General features: G+C 43.3%; 1 protein-coding gene across 3 annotated transcripts in view; it reads left to right on the forward strand.

The window, feature by feature from the left end:
• LOC147353377 (chemokine-like factor) overlaps positions 1-17,250 on the forward strand; it is a 32,885-nt gene extending 15,635 nt beyond the window's left edge. For 2 of the 3 annotated variants that reach the window (XM_086350997.1, XM_086350995.1), the window contains 2 exons: positions 594-689; positions 4,140-4,322. In XM_086350997.1, coding sequence (XP_086207123.1) covers positions 594-689; positions 4,140-4,256 — 213 coding nt within the window. In that variant the 3' untranslated portion in view covers positions 4,257-4,322. Of the gene's footprint in view, positions 1-593; positions 690-4,139; positions 4,323-7,839; positions 7,999-14,933; positions 15,033-16,889 lie in introns of those variants that run through there. The other variant, XM_086350996.1, reaches the window with a different exon arrangement.
• The last annotated feature ends 6 nt before the right edge of the window (positions 17,251-17,256 follow it).

The following is a 17,256-nucleotide window of genomic DNA, read 5'->3' on the forward strand; positions in this document are numbered from 1 at the left end:
ATACATCCATTCCAAATGTAAGTTGCACCTCTTAAAGCCACAGTTCAGAAATGCTTCATTTCAAGAAATTATTACATGAATGAGCTACATCATCAGAAATGATTGCATAAGTTGGCCAGCTGTTGCATACAGATGTGTGGGAGTTTTTTTTTTTTTCCTGAAAATTAAGTTTATCCTGCTCCAAGTGTTATTAATTGCATTTGGAGTAACATTATAAAGTTGTTTTATGGTGTAGACCACTCCACACTTATTAAAACTAAGCATTCTGACTTCTACTTTAAACCTTCCACATAAGACATACCCAGTCCTAACCAGATGAGTTCTCTCTCCAACTACCTTTCAACAAAAAACAAGTAAGCCCTAATAAGGAATTAATGATTAGTGTGTCATACATTAAGATACCCATTAGACATAATTGTAGACCAAATACAATATACGTGTCATTTTACAATAGCAGTTTGACTTCCTAAAACTAATTTATTTAAACTAAATAAATTTGTTTTAAAAAACGGAATTTTCAAAATCTTTAGGGAGCAGATTCATTCTGTTGGTGATCTTCATGCAATGCTGATCTTTCTATTCTGTGTTTTCAGGATATTATCAACTCAGTGGTAGCAGCAGTATTCATGATAGTTGTATCTGTGTTGGCACTGATCCCAGAAACCACAACATATACAGTCCTTGGAGGGGTAAGTGGAGGTTCTTTCCAGTTTCTCCCTTCAGGTTCGATCAGAATTCAAATTTACTTGAAAAATAGATAGAGGAACAGAAAACTAGATCATTTTCATCCTTGAGGCTCCTATCCCAGTACACAGTACCTCGTGGCTTAATATTTTTGTGCATGAACACATGCCCTGATTAATGTCAAGGAATATGATTTCACACTAAATTTGAAGTTAACCAAATAAAGAGGTTACTCTGTATTTCTCACAGATATACAGGGTTAGACTAAATGGAGAACCTACAGTTTAGGAATAAGTTACAATACTAAGCTCTTAGAAACCTGATATCAAGCAAAAATAACAAATGGTGGATGAATTTCATAGCTATCCCCTTTCAAGAAAATGATACATCCTGCTTGTTAAGGAAAGACACACAGTTCTGAGCTCAGTTATTTCTTGTCCAGATCCTGCTACAGATGGAATAAACATGTGTCATGTAAGGGAATGGGTGGTAGGAAGACTTGTAACAAAAGGATTATCTTGAACACTGCTTGAAGAAAAGCTAATCAGTTTAATTTGGAAGGCAAGCCAAAACAAACCGAGAGTCAAGTAATTTAGTTACAGTTTCATCTGATATTCTTCTGAGATTTCTTAGAGGGGGTTCAAAATCATGACTTTTCTAGGTTCCAATTTAGACAAGTGAATTAGAAAGTTCTTCTTAAATAAATCTCCCTCCAACTTCCTTATCTTTTCTTAGTATGGGCCACTTGGGAGAAGTGGCCACATATGTCAGAATCCAGTCCATGTAGTCAAAGCTATGCTTTTTCAGTAGTCATGCATAGATGTGAGAACTGGATCATTAAGAAGGCTGAGTGCCAAAGAACTGATGCTTTCAAACTGTGATGCTGGAGAAGACTCTTGAAAATCCCTTAGACTGCAAGGAGATCAAACCAGTCAATCCTAAAGGAAATCAACCTTGAATACTCATTGGAAGGACTGATGCTGAAGCTGAATCTCCAATACTTTGGCCACCTGATGTGAAGAGCCGTCTCACTAGAAAAGACCCTGATCTTGGGAAAGATTGAAGGCAGGAGTAGAAGGTGATGACAAAGGATAAGATGGTTGGATGGCATCACCGACTCAATGGACATGAGTTTGAGCAAACTCCAGGAGATGATGAAGGACAGGGAAGCCTGGCGTGTTGCAGTCCATGGTGTTCCAAAGAGTCAGACACGACTTAATGACTGAACAACAACAAAGGCTTTTCCACTTCACTAGGCCCAAAGCAATTTGATAAGGAATGAGAATTACCCCAGAAATGAGATAGTGCTGTAACAGCAATTTCTCCTGCTGCTGCTGCTAAGTCGCTTCAGTCGTGTCTGACTCTGTGCGACCTGAGACAGCAGCCCATCAGGCTCCACCATCCCTGGGATTCTCCAGGCAAGCACACTGGAGTGGGTTGCCATTTCCTTCTCCAATGCATGAAAGTGAAAAGTGAAAGTGAAGTCGCTCAGTCGGGTTCCGACTCTTAGCGACCCCATGGACTGCAGCCTACCAGGCTCCTCCGCCCATGAGATTTTCCAGGCAAAAGTACTGGAGTGGGGTGCCATCGCCTTCTCCGAGCAATTTCTCCTAGCTATCTTTAAAGATTGTTTTATCCCTCAACTTGGGAGAAAGAAGGAGGAGGCACAGAATTTACTTTCATTTCCTCATTAATTCATTGATTCATTCTTTAAGTCCACTTTGATAGGTGCTGACAAAGTATAGAGCCGTAAGCCACAAGTGGCTGAGCACTGGAAATGTGGCTGATCTGAACTGAGATGAGCTGCATATGTAAAATACACATTGGATTTCAAAGACTTACTACTCCCCCCAGAGAATGTCAAATATTTCACTTATAATTTTATTATAATATGGATATGTTGAAATTATATTATTTTGGATATATCAGGCTGCTGCTGCTGCTGCTAAGTCACATCAGTTGTGTCCGACTCTGTGCGACCCCATAGAACGACAGCCCACCAGGCTCCTCTGTCCCTGGGATTCTCCAGGCAAGAATACTGGAGTAGGTTGCCATTTCCTTCTCCTATATCAGACTAAATAAAGTATATTATTAAAATTAATTTCACTTGTTTTTTCTTTACTTTTTAATGTGGAAATTAGAAATTTTTAGATCAATTATGTGGTTTACATTGGTAACTCGTATTTCTTTTGGATGTCTCTGGACTTAAATGTGACCCCTAACCTCAAGTTGCTTAAAGCCTAATACAGGAGACAAAAGTGCAAACAGCTGTATTTAAGTTGTTGGTGGAATACTATGGACACAAGAAAAAGGAAGCAACTATCTCTCTCTGGAAGGCTTCCCAGGTGGCTCAGTGATAAAGAATATACCTGCCAATGTAGGAGACTCAAGTTCCATTCTTGGGTCAGGAAGATCCCCCGGAGAAGGAAATGGCAACTCATTCCATTATTTTTCCCTGGAAAATTCCATAGACAGAAGAGCCCGGTGGGTTACAGTCCATGGGGTCACAAAAGTCAGACATGACACAGCAACTAAGCAACAGCAGCGGGGCCTCTCTCTGAAATCAGTTTGCCAGGAATAAAGCGGAAGAGAGGCAGATGCTTACTGGTGGCAGAACCAGCAGCATGCTGTAGCAGAGTCATGAAAGCATCTATAGTAAGTGTTGGGTTGGCCAACCGGTTGGTTCAGGTTTTCCTGTGACATCTTATGGAAGAATCCGAATGACTTTTTTGGGCAACCAAATACTTAGCATGGTCAGAACCTAGGAAGCCGTGTTTGAGATTCAGGATGGGAAAGGGACAGAGTCTGAAGCCAGACCTCCTGGGCAGTTGGATGGAGCCGGTGATAACACTGACAGCCCTTTCTCCAGCCCGGGTGCCAGTTCTCAGATAGCCATCAGAGAACCTAAAGACCATGTTCCAGTTAATTCCCTTTGCTCAGTTTTTCCTGAGGCTTATTTAGAATCTCACCCCCTATACGGATGTGGCCCAGCCTTGGAGAGGTCACTTTGGATCATCTCATCACTCCAGTTCTCCAAAGTTCTTATCACAGCTTAAATCTTGAGCTGATGGTAACCCTGACTTTTTCTCTGGTACAGTTTGCAATAGAAAAATGGAACAGTTGAACACTGGGTATAGAAATGTTGATTAGTAACTAAATATTATCAGTAGGGCTTTAAACAGTAATATCGGGGAGCAAGAGGTCCAGACAAGTATTTGCTTCAGAGCCCACACCACTTCAGTATTGGTTTCTGCTCACTTAAATGATCTTTCCCTTTCTCTAGGAAGGTACTGGGGAAACTTGAGAATGCAAATAAAATGATCTCTGAAATCTCTTCCCATTCTAGTATTAGACGACAGCATAGGGAACCCTAACAGGAGAGGAAGCTAGCAGGCAGACCACTTAAAACCTCTGTGACCGTGGCCACAAGCAGTGACACTGCGTCTCTGTTTCAGGTGTTTGGACTCGCGGCCTCGGTGTTCTGTATTGCCGATGGGGCACTTATTTACCGGAAGCTGCTGTTTAATCCAGGTGGTCCTTATCAGAAAACTGATGCTCATGACAAACTATGAGTTTTGTAAATTTATATTCTTTTTAGTCGATGCTAAAGTATTAAACATATCTCTTTTTCTAACACACACTTTCTGCAGTTCTCATTTTCATCTCAATATGGGAGCTGGAAGAAGAGATTTAGGAACTGTGCGCCCAGCGCTCACTGGCACTGTAACTTCCAAGGAAGCGCTGGGAATCCGGCCTGAATCGGATCGGATCCCTTTTCCTACTCCTGGGCCCAAGGGGTTGGGGGGTGGGGAGGCAGAAGGAGAAAGGGCCCGGACGGCCCGAAATGGTCCCCAGAGCCCACTCCCCTCGGCTGGCTGGCAAGACGGAGGTGGCAGCATTGCGGGGATCTCGAGTTCCCCGGCGTCACATCCTGGTGGCTACGAGGGTGCCTGGGGGGCTGGGTTTATCCGCGGGGAGCGACAGCTGCGTGCGCCCGCGAGGGAGAGGCGGTGCGCAGCCGTTGGGGCGAGACGCTGGTTCCCAGGGAAGGGCTGGCCGCCGCCGTGCAAGGTTCAGAGCCACAGGGCCCGTCGGACACCACCAGGCCCAGGGGTCCACCATGGATGCTGAAAAGGAAAACCCACCTTCGAGGGCCTCGAAATCCGGGAGGCCTCCCGCGCGCTCTGTACGCATCGCAGAGGGGCCGCATCCCGAGCGCTCGAGTGGATCCACACTCTCCGAGCACGGCGTCAGCGCGGCGCCCTCAGCATACATACTCAAGCAGCCTTCAACCCCCGCGACCCTCAGCAAAGAAGAGAAGGAGGCCATCCAAAAGCGTGCTGAGGGCCGGGCCAAAGTCCCGCCCAAATTCAGGGACAGCATCAAGCGTTTTTTCTTCTCGCCCACAGGAGCCTTGAAGATCATTAGGCTGGTGAGCAGAGAGCGCTGGTGACCCGCTGGGCGGATGCGAGGGTGGAGGCAGGCCGACTTCGGCCTCTGGGAGTGAGTGATTCCCAGGGGTGCGCCACCTCGGGGGAAGCGGCCCTAATTCCCTCTGCCAGTCTTTACCTTTCTTCCCCCTCTCCCCTGACTCCTCCCACGCACTCAACCCTTGCTACTAAATTTGGCATGCTACCCACCCACCCCCAATCCCTCACTTTTCTATTTCTCAGGTTTTCCCTCACAAAGGGAATTAGGGAAGCAATGAAGATAACAGCAGGAAAGTGTAAGTTAGCAAACAAAACTAATAGAATTGACCAATAAAACGGATAAACCACTGGTCCATATAACAGGAAAAAGGGGGGTGGGGTGGGGGAGGACATGTATTTAAAGTTAGAAACCAGAAAGGGAAAATACTGTAAAAGGGGAAGGATTTACAGGATGCTGTAAACTGAAAGGATTCACAAGAGTTACTTTGCAAAACAAATATGAATAATTGGGTCAAAGAGTTGATTTTCTAGGAAAATATAAGTTACCAAAACTGATCCCAGAATAGAGAAAAATCAAAACAGACTAATATAAACACAGGGAGGAAAATGAGTGTATCTTTCAAAAATGTATCAGGCCCAGAAGATTGAGGGCAAGAGAAGAGGGTGACAGAGGATGAGCTGGTTGGATGGCATCACCAACTCAATGGACATGAGTTTGAGCAAACTCCGGGAGATAGTGAAGTACAGAGAAGCCTGGTGTGCTGCACTTCATGGGATGCAGAGTCAGACAGGACTTAGCAACTGAATAACAACAACTATCAGGCCTAGACTTTTTCGCAGGTTAACCCTTTCAAACCTTCATAGGATGCAATTCTGATATTATTCAAACGTTTTCAAGGAATAGAGAAAAAAGAAACACTTCTAAACTGTTTTTATAAAGTCAGTGTAACATTGATCTCAAACCTGACCAAGTTCAGAAAAAGAAAAGTAAATATTCAGTAGAAATCTTACTAGTATCAAAGCAACAATATTAGCATGTTAACAGAAAACATTCATTAGTACTTCTAAAAAACACATCATGAAGAAGAAACATACGGATAATTCGATATTAGGACTCTGTTAGACAAATCCACCATAAGTAAAAGGAGAAAAAATTAAGACACTCTATCAAAGAGGGTATAGAACACATTTGACAAAATTCAACATTCATCTCTGATTGCAAAAAAAGTGAGCAAGTGAAGAAGAGAGAATAAACCCCAAAATCAGTATCATATATATTAAACCTCAGAAGTATTCCCATTAAAATGCAAGAAGTATTCCCATTAAAAACAAAGAGGATGCCCACTATCAATGCTGTTATTCAGTGTTTTGCTGGAAACACTAGTCATCACAATCAGACAGGAAAAAGGAATAAGTAAGACTATTTGAAAAGGCAAAATATATCATTTCTTACAGCTGATCTGATCAAAGATCTAAAAATAAAATCGACTGGGAAACACTCTAGAACACAATAATTTCTACTAACTCAGTAGAAATGAGCAAACAAGCACTTAGAAGAAAATATTTCTCTTTACAACAACAATCAAGATGGTAAAATATCTAAGATTAAATGAAATAAATTTGAAAGACCTATACAAAGAAAACTAAAACTCTATTGAGAGATATTTTAAAAGCCACTAAAATAACTGGAAAGACATACTTTGTTCTTGAAGGGTCAGACTAAATTTTGTAACCTTTCCATATTATAAGTTAAAGGAAATTCCAAATAAAATACCAACAGGCTTAGTTTGGGGAACTTGATCAAGACAAAAATAAGAAACATAAACCACCTGAGAATGAGTACTGAAAGGGGGTCCAAGTCAGACAAAAATACAACATGAAATAAGTTGCTTGTAATTTCAAAAGTACTAGAAAAGAAGTCAGCAACTCAATAGAGGAAAAGAGTTTCAAAATCAAATACATATGAGAATTTAGTATATGATAAAGTTGGATTTCAGATCAGTGGTGTTTCCCAACAAATGGTGTTGGGATAATCAGCAAGGGTTCGGAAAAAAAGAAAAGTGGGACTTTAATCTCACTCTTTCTATCAAAATCAATATGTATTTACTTCACTTGGCCTGTATATAGGAGAAGGCAATGGCACCCCACTCCAGTACTCTTGCCTGAAAAATCCCATGGACAGAGGAGCCTGGTAGGCTGCAGTCCATGGGGTCACTAAGAGTCGGACACGACTGAGCGACTTCACTTTCACTTTTCACTTTCATGCACTGGAGAAGGAAATGGCAACCCACTCAAGTGTTCTTGCCTGCAGAATCCCAGGGACGGCGGACCCTGGTTGGCTGCAGTCCATGGGGTTGCACAGAGTCGAACACAATTGAAGCGACTTAGCAGCACCAGCAGCAGGCCTGTATATACACAGTTCTTTCTGGCATGAAATATACACAGTTAACAGTGATTACTTTTAAGGAGATACACTAGGGTTGGGACAAGGGAGGAGAAAGAAGCTTCTGTACTGTGTGCATTTTTTATTTGTGTGTATTATTTCATTTCTTTAAAAACATAAGGAATTTTAAAACTAACATGTATGTGCCAAACAATACAGGCCATTGCAATATAATCAGATTTGCGTTCTGACCATTTATGGTTTTGCTCTGTTTTTTGTTTTTTTGGTTTTTTTAATAGCACATTTGCATTAAAACAAATCCTGTTTGTTTGTTTACCGCAGGGCCTTCTCATAGGGGCATTCATTTTTTTCATCATTGCTGAAGCCCCAGAGTCCTACATAGCAATCACCATTCTGGAAACCTGCATCGTTGTTTTTTTCATTCTAATATATATGCTAACCCTTCACCACTTGATGACTTATTTACATTGGCCCTTACTTGTAAGTGTTCCTTTTCATAATTTGCGTATAAACTTTGCCCTCAGCCCCAGGGTAAAGGCTCTCCTCCACTAAGCACAATAGAGGGATCTCTCTGGGACGAGGACAAAACTGAGCTGTGACAGTGTTGCCCTAATCCCAGAGAAGAAGCTAGCCTAAGTCCAGAAAGATTCCTGGAACCCCTCTGTCTATAGTACAACCAATACACACACCTGCTTCCATCTGATTATGGCCGTGAACATGTGGTACTTTTCAGCTGGTCCTAAAGAAAATTTTACTTAGTATATTCAGTAATATCCCTTTCTCCTCTCTGTGCATGCTCAGTCATGTCGGACTCTTTGCAACCCCCATGACTATAGCCCACCAGGCTCCTCCGGGAAGAATACTGGAGTGAGTAGCCATTTCCTCCTCCAGGGGATCTTCCCGACCCAGGGATTGAACCCGCGTGTCTCTTGCATTGGCAATCTCATTCTTGACCACTGTGCTACCTGGGAAGCTCATATTCAGTAATATATTGCTTTATGAAATAGCACATGCTTGTCCTTCTTTTCAAACAGTGCCCTCTCTAACAAATTACAAACATCCCTCTTAAAAGCGTGTTTCTACAACATGGCAAAGTTTAGGAAACTGTCATGTGTGCTCTGAAAGATTGCAAGAGTCAACTTTTTCATGTGTGCTAAGGGTCCCTCTTCCCAAAGGAGTGCCATATAGTGGGGAATTCAGGAAGAGACATTGCATAGCCTTCTTCAGTAGTTTTTTCCCCCAAATCTCATCATTTTTACCAGCTGAGAAATTCCCGAAGATAATTCCTGAGGTCTCAGAAAAATAGTATTTATTTCAGAGCCTGAGGCTGTGCATCCTCACAGACTAGAGACGTAGCATGGTTTTGGTCCAAATACAGACACAGACCCAGTTCCTGGCGCTGCCACATTCCTAGCTGTGAAAACTTTAGCCTCAAGTTTCCCCATCTAGGAAATTCAAGGAAGGAAAAGATGATGATAGAATGATGATGATAGAAACTGTCTAATAGGGTTCCTGTAAGTTTAAAGGTGGTTAAAGCAAAGATCACAAAAGGCTTGCCACAAAACCAAACATTCACTACAAAGCGTCTGTGGAACCCAGGAGGCAGTTGGGTGGCTTTTACCCTTTTATCCTCTGCACCTTGAACCATCCTAACTCAGAACGAGCTCACACCTCTTCCACATTCCACTTCGTTATGGTGCCTTTTTCTAACCATAAAGTAGGATTGGTTGTTTCGACTTAAAAAAATTGCACAATATGTGAGTTGTGAGTTAAATTTTATTTGGGGCCAAATAAGGGCTGCAGCTTGGGAGACAGCATCTCAGGTAGCTCTGAGAAACTGCTCCAAAGAGGCAGGGGGGAAGGTCATGTGACTCTGGTGAAGGGGAAGTACATGCCATCAAGCACATATTTTTCCAGACAGTTTCTATTAGTCTCATGACGCTTTTGCTAGTCACGAGGAAGAGTCGTCACTGTGAAGGATTTCAGTGCTTTTCCAGATATGAAGAGGAACAAGAATTGGACTCATATAATCAGCTCCTGAAAATATCTATCTGAAGACCTGTCCTGCCAGTTTTTCCCTGAGTACAGAGGGCCTCATTTCTGCTCTCCACCCTGAACTCCTTCCAGGAGGTGTTGAAAATCAGCAGCTGCATGATTTAATCCTTGTAGAGGCAGACGGCAAGTGCCAATTTGTAGCGGATGGTTGTATTGAATTGAAACTCAAAGTACTTTCTTCAAGTATCTGAGGGATTTTCTAAAAAGGCCGCTGAGCTCTCTCTGTCCAACAGAGTGCTGAGCTGCAGGAAGCAGAACAAGCAAACTGTGAGCAGTTTTAATTGGACACGTGGAAAAGCCTCTCAGTTATGGAGAGCTATAACCATGGAGAGGTTTCTGAGGGGAAACGAAAATCTCTGTCCATGGAATTTTCAAGAACGGAAGGTAAAGTCACGGTTTTTGAGTAGATCCCACGTACCAGGTACTTCTTCATACAGATTGCCTTATTTCATCCTCACAACAATCCGGTGAGGTTGTGATCACCGCCCCGCCCCCCACCACCACCTCCACTACCTGCTTAACGGATGAGAAAATTAGATTAAAGAGACCATTAATATGATCATTGCCCATGGTCATATGTAGGCACATGGAAACTCAGATTTGAGCCCAGGTCTGTCTGACTCTAAAGCCCAGACTCTTTCCAGGCTTTATACCCTTATTGCCTTGTGCTGTTTTCTCTCAAACCTTTTTCCTATGTCTTCGCCTTCCTCACATTTTCTAAATTTTATCTTCTCTGAAGATAGAAAGAACCCAGTTCTCTCATGGTTCCTTAAGATGTGGAGCAAACCATGAACTGGTTATTCTGGGGTGGAGGGCAGGGTACACATTTTGGGGGGTCGGCAAATGAGGGCTCCACAGCACCAAGGTCAGCAGCTGTGGTCAAGGAGGACTAGAGGCCTCTTAGAAAAAGGTCTACAGCCATAATGCTGGAGAGAGCCCCAAGGCCCTGTGCTTTCCTGGGGGGTCCAAGGCGGGTGTCCAGGAAGAGTCTCAGGGAGAGGCAGGAGCAGGGTCTCCTCAGCATGGAAAGGAAGGTCTCATGAGAGGAGCTGTTTCCACAGTTGTGGGCAGCTCAGGCCAGCCTGTGTAGGGTTGCAGGCCTTCAGTCAACCCTGGTAAAGCCAGGCCCCCTTTTGCTACTTCACTCCTTAGAGGAGAACTTTCTCTTTTCTTTGGATAGCTATGGGACCCCAGAGTGTGATGCAGAGCCCCCTGGGGGTGGGCCAGGCCCAGCTTTCCTCAACCTACCTGTGTTGGAGTCACTATCTTCTCTGTTAGATTTCATTATCAACTTTACCCACCCTTGTCCAGTGTCATCTATCAGTAAACCCAAGAAAAGTATGAATTATAATCACTGTCTTCTAAATAGCCCATATTTTAACACTTCTATTTCTGCTTTATTGACTATGCCAAAGCTTTTGACTGTGTGGATCACAATAAACTGTGGAAAATTCTGAAAAAGATGGGAATACCAAACCACCTCACCTGCCTCTTGAAACAACAGTTAGAACTGGACATGGAACTACAGACTGGTTCCAAATAGGAAAATGAGTACGTCAAGGCTGTATGTTGTCACCCTGCTTATTTAGCTTATATGCAGAGTACATCATGAGAAATGCTGGGCTGGATGAAGCACAAGCTGGAATCAAGATTGCCAGGTAAAATATCAATAAGCTCAGATATGCAAATGACACCACCCTTATGGCAGAAAGTGAAGAAGAACTAAAGAGCCTCTTAATGAGAGTGAAAGAGGACAGAGAAAAAGTTGGCTTAAAGCTCAACATTCAGAAAACGAAGATCATGGCATCCAGTCCCATCACTTCATGGCAACTAGATAGGGAAACAGTGGCTGACTTTATTTTTCTGGGCTCCAAAATCACTGCAGATGGTGATTGCAGCCATGAAATTAAAAGATGCTTACTCCTTAGAAGGAAAGTTATGACCAACCTAGACAGCATATTAAAAAGCAGAGACATTATATTGTCAACAAAGGTCCATCTAGTCAAGGCTATGGTTTTTCCAGTCGTCATGTATAGATGTGAGAGTTGGACTGTGAAGAAAGCTGAGCACTGAAGAATTGATGCTTTTGAACTGTGGTGTTAGAGAAGACTCTTGAGAGTCCCTTGGACTGCAAGGAGATCCAACCAATCCATCGTAAAGGAGATCAGCCCTGTGTGTTCATTGGAAGGACTGATGTTGAAGCTGAAACTCCAGTACTTTGGCTACCTGATATGAAGAGCTGACTCATTTGAAAAGACCCTGATGCTGGGAAAGATTGAGGGCAGGAGGAGAAGGGGACAACAGAGGATGAGATGGCTGGATGGCATCACCGACTCGATGGACATGGGTTTGGGTGAACTCTGGGAGTTGGTGATGGACAGGGAGGCCTGGCATGCTACAGTTCATGGGGTCGAAAAGAGTCGGACACGACTGAGCGAATGAACTGAACTGAATCGAACTAACACTTCTACATTGTAAAAATATATATATATTTCCTGACACAGTCAGAGAAACTGAATTCTGGTCAAGTTGGGTTTTTTTTCCCAATAGAAAACAATTTAGAAAAAAACATAATAAAACATATTTACTTAAAACTCTATCAAAGGGATGATTCCAAAACTCTCAGCAATATCTTTATAAGTAAAAGAATGTCCCCTTCAAATTAATGAAAAACAATTGTGGTGATGTCTGATTAGGTTCTGCCATGTGTCTGGAGAGCTCCAAGGCACAAACGGAACCAATGAAAGTTGTTGTTAGTCAAATACCATGTACTGTTTATTGTATATACATTCTTGTTAACAAATACCACATTTCGTGAAACAAATTGTAAGATGTTTGACTCCTTCCTAATATTCAGTGATTAAAAAAAAAAATAACCGTTCACCATCAAAGCATCTTTTTTCCCAATTTTAATTTGACACAATTTTGTTATCTCTGGGAACAGTTTGGGCACTTTATGGAAAAATAATAGTCAAGTCACAAACCTATCATTTCATCAGAGGCAACTCTTTGAGTCAATAAGGTAATTTAGTCAAAGAGAGAAAGAGAAAGATGATGAGTAAGGATGGTATTTATGGGGAAACTAGAAGTGCTTTTGCACGTGGTAAGATTCAGCTGAAGTTTTACTCCATCTGAGAAGACATACTTTTCTCTCTGTCAAACACGAGGCCAACTTAGAGGGTCTGTGTCTAAGGCAAAAGGGAGTGGGGTTAGTCAGGAGAAGGCCCTTGGAGTGAGGAGGACCATAGCCACTTACTGGCTGAGCAACCCCAGGCAAGTCGCTTACCCATCAGTAAACTGGGGATGATAAGAGTCTACTGTGAGAATCAAATGAGATCACATATGAACACCCTGGCACAGTATGCAACACATAGCAAGTGCTCACGAGATGTGAGCTATGATAGAAATGTTCCACACAAAGCAAGCACTACCACCAAGAGACAGTTCGGGACAGCACTTCCTGGCAAGAGTCCAAAAGTCCAATGAGGAGATGGAATTCTGATGAGGCAGTCAATGATTGACTAGGGAGATCAAGTCTGCATTTATTATTATTATTATTAATGCACCTTCATCCAAATTCTCAATGATGGAGACAACAGTTAATTATTATTTTTAAAAGTTCACACTCTGCTTCAATGTCCCTGTTCACATCTTTGAATATCTTGGTTTATACAATCCTCAGGTGCTACGTATGCTTCCTGCAAAGTTGCAAACCATTGTACCTGCCCCACTGTGGGCAGACCTCTCACTCAGCCTACAGAACCCAAGTGGAACTGACGTCCAGCCCTCACCAGCCCTGCACCAGTGTGCCCCCACCAGTGTTACCTCTCATGTGCCCAAATAGCAAACATTAGTGCCTTTCTAAGAAGCAAGTCCCATTCCACAATAGGGCTCTTTGCTCACCAATCTCAACAGGAAGAACACCTGGAGTTCACGGAATATTTACTCTCTGTGCACATTTTGAGGGCAGATTATCAAGAATCTGCACTTTGATGCACTCCCACTATCAACTAGATGCCAGGTACCTCATCTGATGCTTTCAGATTCATTATGCCGTTTAATCCTCAGATGAAGTCAATGAATCCCAATCATTATCCCCATATTCACCATGAGCCTGTTGGGAGACTTCCCTGGCGGCTCAGTGTTTAAGACTCCGTACTTCCTTTGCTGGGGGCATGGGTTGGATCACTAGTCGGGGAACTAAGATCCCACATGCAGCATAGCTGAAAAAAAAATTAGCCTGTTGGCACAGAGGGGCAATAAAACATGCCCCAGGTCATACATCTTGTACTTGGTAGGCCAAAAGAGTTGATCAACAAAAAAATACCCTCACCTTGCTTGCCCCATGGCACTTTGACCCTCCATTACTCATTCCACAGAAAATGCCAAAGACAGGTGCTGCACTTCCAACCTAGGGGGACAGGTCATTTCCTCCTCATTTGGGTGTCCCTGATGAACGGCAATAGTGAGTTGAGTTCTGATTCGACTCCTTGGCAGATATTCAATCATCGGCAATTTAATGATCTTCTCTAAGCCTCTGTTACATCCTCTTAAAATGAGGATTCTAACAGTACTGGCTTTGTGGAGGGTGAGGGTTAAATGAGATAATGACAGGAAAATGCTCAGCACACCATAGAGCTCCACTTAGACCCAATATGATTAGACGGCAGGGCTCCAGTACTGACATCCAAAAAGAAGGACAAAAATAGCCTATAGATGTCAGGACAAATCAATTCTGGCCATGTTTTAGGAAAGAGAGAAAGTCAATTTCACTCCAGAATACCAGGTCAGCTCCTCAGATGGGTTCCTGTCTTGGGATGTGTGATCCTACAGAATAAATACAATCCAACTTCCAAAGTTTCAGTTCTAGTGATCTGCAGATTTGGGAGTGGAATTAAATCAGTCAAATGTTAATTTAAATTTTTATTTTTATATTAAAACAAACGTATTATGGAATAGAATGCAGAATTTACATTAAGTTAAAATACAAAACTTCAATAAGATTGTATTTATGGCAGGTCAGTCTGGGTCAGGCCCTCAGACCCCTGGGTTTTTTTTCTTGCCCATTTTCCTATGCACTTTAAAAAGCCTGATGGAAAAAATGTTATAAAAAGAGTATTCTTTAATGAAGAATTTAAACCCCTTTCTGTTGACAGTCCTATCCAGGACCTTATAATCACATAAACTCACATCTCTGGAAGATATAAGAATTATGCTGCTGAGGGTTCATTCCTGTTAATATTAACCAAAGGGAAAGTTTTTAAAAGGCATTCATCCTTAGATACGTAACTGACTACTTTAAAGACTTTATGAAATGACATTTTCGTGTAAACTTGACAATTTTCAATTCTGTGTCGCAGGATCTTATCAACAGTTTCATTACTGCGGTGTTCCTTTTAATAGTTGCCATCTTGGCGATACAAGAAAAGGAAAGAAGGCATTTGTTCTATATTGGAGGGGTAAGTTGAAGCCTTCATGACTCCATTTAAGATCAGTATTTCAAGATTCTTTGAAAAGGGAAACTAGCAGACCATCATTATTTCATTTATAGAACACCCCCCACCAACCACCCCTGCTCTTTCTTGTGCTGATTTCTTCAGAGACTTGAAGTTGCACAAGCTCTAAGCTCATGAAAATCTTCATTCTAATACTCATTCTCCAAATAAGTACAAAAACAAGTCTATGGAAACTTTTCTGAAAATCATACACACTACTTTTTTAAACGTTGCCAAAACGTATTCCAAAAAAATGATTGTAGAGGAAAAAAAGTGCATTGCCAAAGTGAGCAAGGAAGATATTCCCACACTAGGCTAGGCATCTTCTGTCTTAATCTTTACAACTCTCATTTTTACAGATAAGGGAATGGAGGTTAAATACCTTACCCTGGGTCTCAAGGCTGGGACAAATCCTCATTGTATGAAGAGCACAAGAAATGGCAGATTAAATGCTTAGAAGATAGGAGATGGGGAATAGGGTGGTGAGACTTTGACTCAAGAAGTTAAGTGATGGGAATAGAAATTAATCCAGAAAACAAAAACCAAAAAAACTGTAAGTTCTTCAAATTCATCCTATGATCTGTGAATATTGGTCAATCCCATTGGACTGTGCCAGGCCTGAGCTCAGTGTTGGGGATTGAGTCCTTTCCCACTTAGGGAGCTCAAGATTAGTTACAACAAGACCTACCTAGGAAAAGTTCATGAAAGTAGCCAGGGATTAAGTGACCACAAAGAGAAACTGGCAAGCTACAGTCCGTGGGGTCACAGAATTAGACACGATTTATCCACTCCTCAACAAAGAGAAACATGCGCTTCCCAAGTGGTGCATGTGGTAAAGAACCTGCCTGCCAATGCAGGAGATGTAAGAGATGAGGGTTCCACCCCTGGGTCAGGAAGATCCCCTTAAGGAGCGCTGGCAACCCACTCCAATATTCTTCCCTGGAGAATCTCATGGACTGAGGAGCCTGGTGGGCTACAGTCCATGGGGTTGCACAGAATTGGACAGGACTGAATCGACTTAGCAACCCACACACAGAAAGAGAAACATACAAGGCAGACAGGAACTGAGGAGTACTTGGAATCTTGGGTGTTATAGGCCATGATCCGTATCTGTTAACTCAGCCATCACGCCTTCTCAGGAGTTCCCACCCCCAGGTCTCCATCAATACTTACCTGGAGGGTCGGAACAACCCCACCCCTACCCCAAGCCCCTCAACACAGACACTGGTCTCCCTGCCTCAAGCCCTGTTCACTCTCCATTCATCTTGGAACAAATGGGCTTCCTGAATCTGGAACCTCCCCTCCCCTCTTGATGAAGTCCCAGATCCTGGACCTCCCCAGCCTCAACTCTGCCCCCTCCCTCACCAGCTCCACAGGTCTCAGCCACACCAGATGGAGACCCCATTTGGGTACCTGGAATTCTCTTCCTCCCAGTTTGTCTCTTTGGAAACAACTATCTGCCCTTTCAAATATAGCCCAAGAGTCCTTTCCATCCAGGGGCCTTCTCAGGACTCCACCGCCACCTGGAGCCCCTTAGGATCAGTGCCCTTTTCTCCTCCTAGGGCCTCAGGCCTTAGGCAAGGTCATCCCTGGTGGTAAAGCCCATGTCCAAAAACCCTTTTTCTGGGAATGCCCCAATGGGGCTTGCAGCAGCCAAGTGGGCAGACACCAAGGAGATAGTGGAGGGTCAGTGGGGGACAAGGGGCCACCCACAGGCCCCTCCCCACACTCTCCCACACACCAGGATAAGGAACACAGGTTGCTGCGGAGCTGCAAAATAACCCCATCTTTCCTTCCTGCATCTGGTCTTGTGTCTGCCAGGCCCTATGTCTCACAGCAGCAACCGTGTGTGTCATCGATGCAACTCTGGTCACCAAGACGATGAGGAATAACTTGAAAAAAGCCCTGGGAATCAAAATGATAACCAGTGGACCCTTGGCCCCGGAACCCACCCCACCCACAAGGACACCCACAAGGGGAGGCCCAAACGCACCTACAAGGGCAACTGTGAAGCAACGCAGCCAGTGGCAGCCATCCTCGAAAGCAACCTCGCAGAGGAACCCTGGTGGACGCCTATGAAAAAAAACCCGGCCAACTCCTTCCTCCGGCGGCTCTCGCCGCTGAGCTCTCACGCTGTCACCCATTTCGGCCCACATGTGATCATAAAATCGGGACTGCTAAACCTGTA

Source organism: Bos grunniens, chromosome 18 (genome assembly GCF_055505025.1).
Source record: "Bos grunniens cultivar Pamir isolate PY7600 chromosome 18, Bosgru_T2T1.0, whole genome shotgun sequence".
In the NCBI taxonomy this organism is placed as follows: domain Eukaryota; kingdom Metazoa; phylum Chordata; class Mammalia; order Artiodactyla; family Bovidae; genus Bos; species Bos grunniens.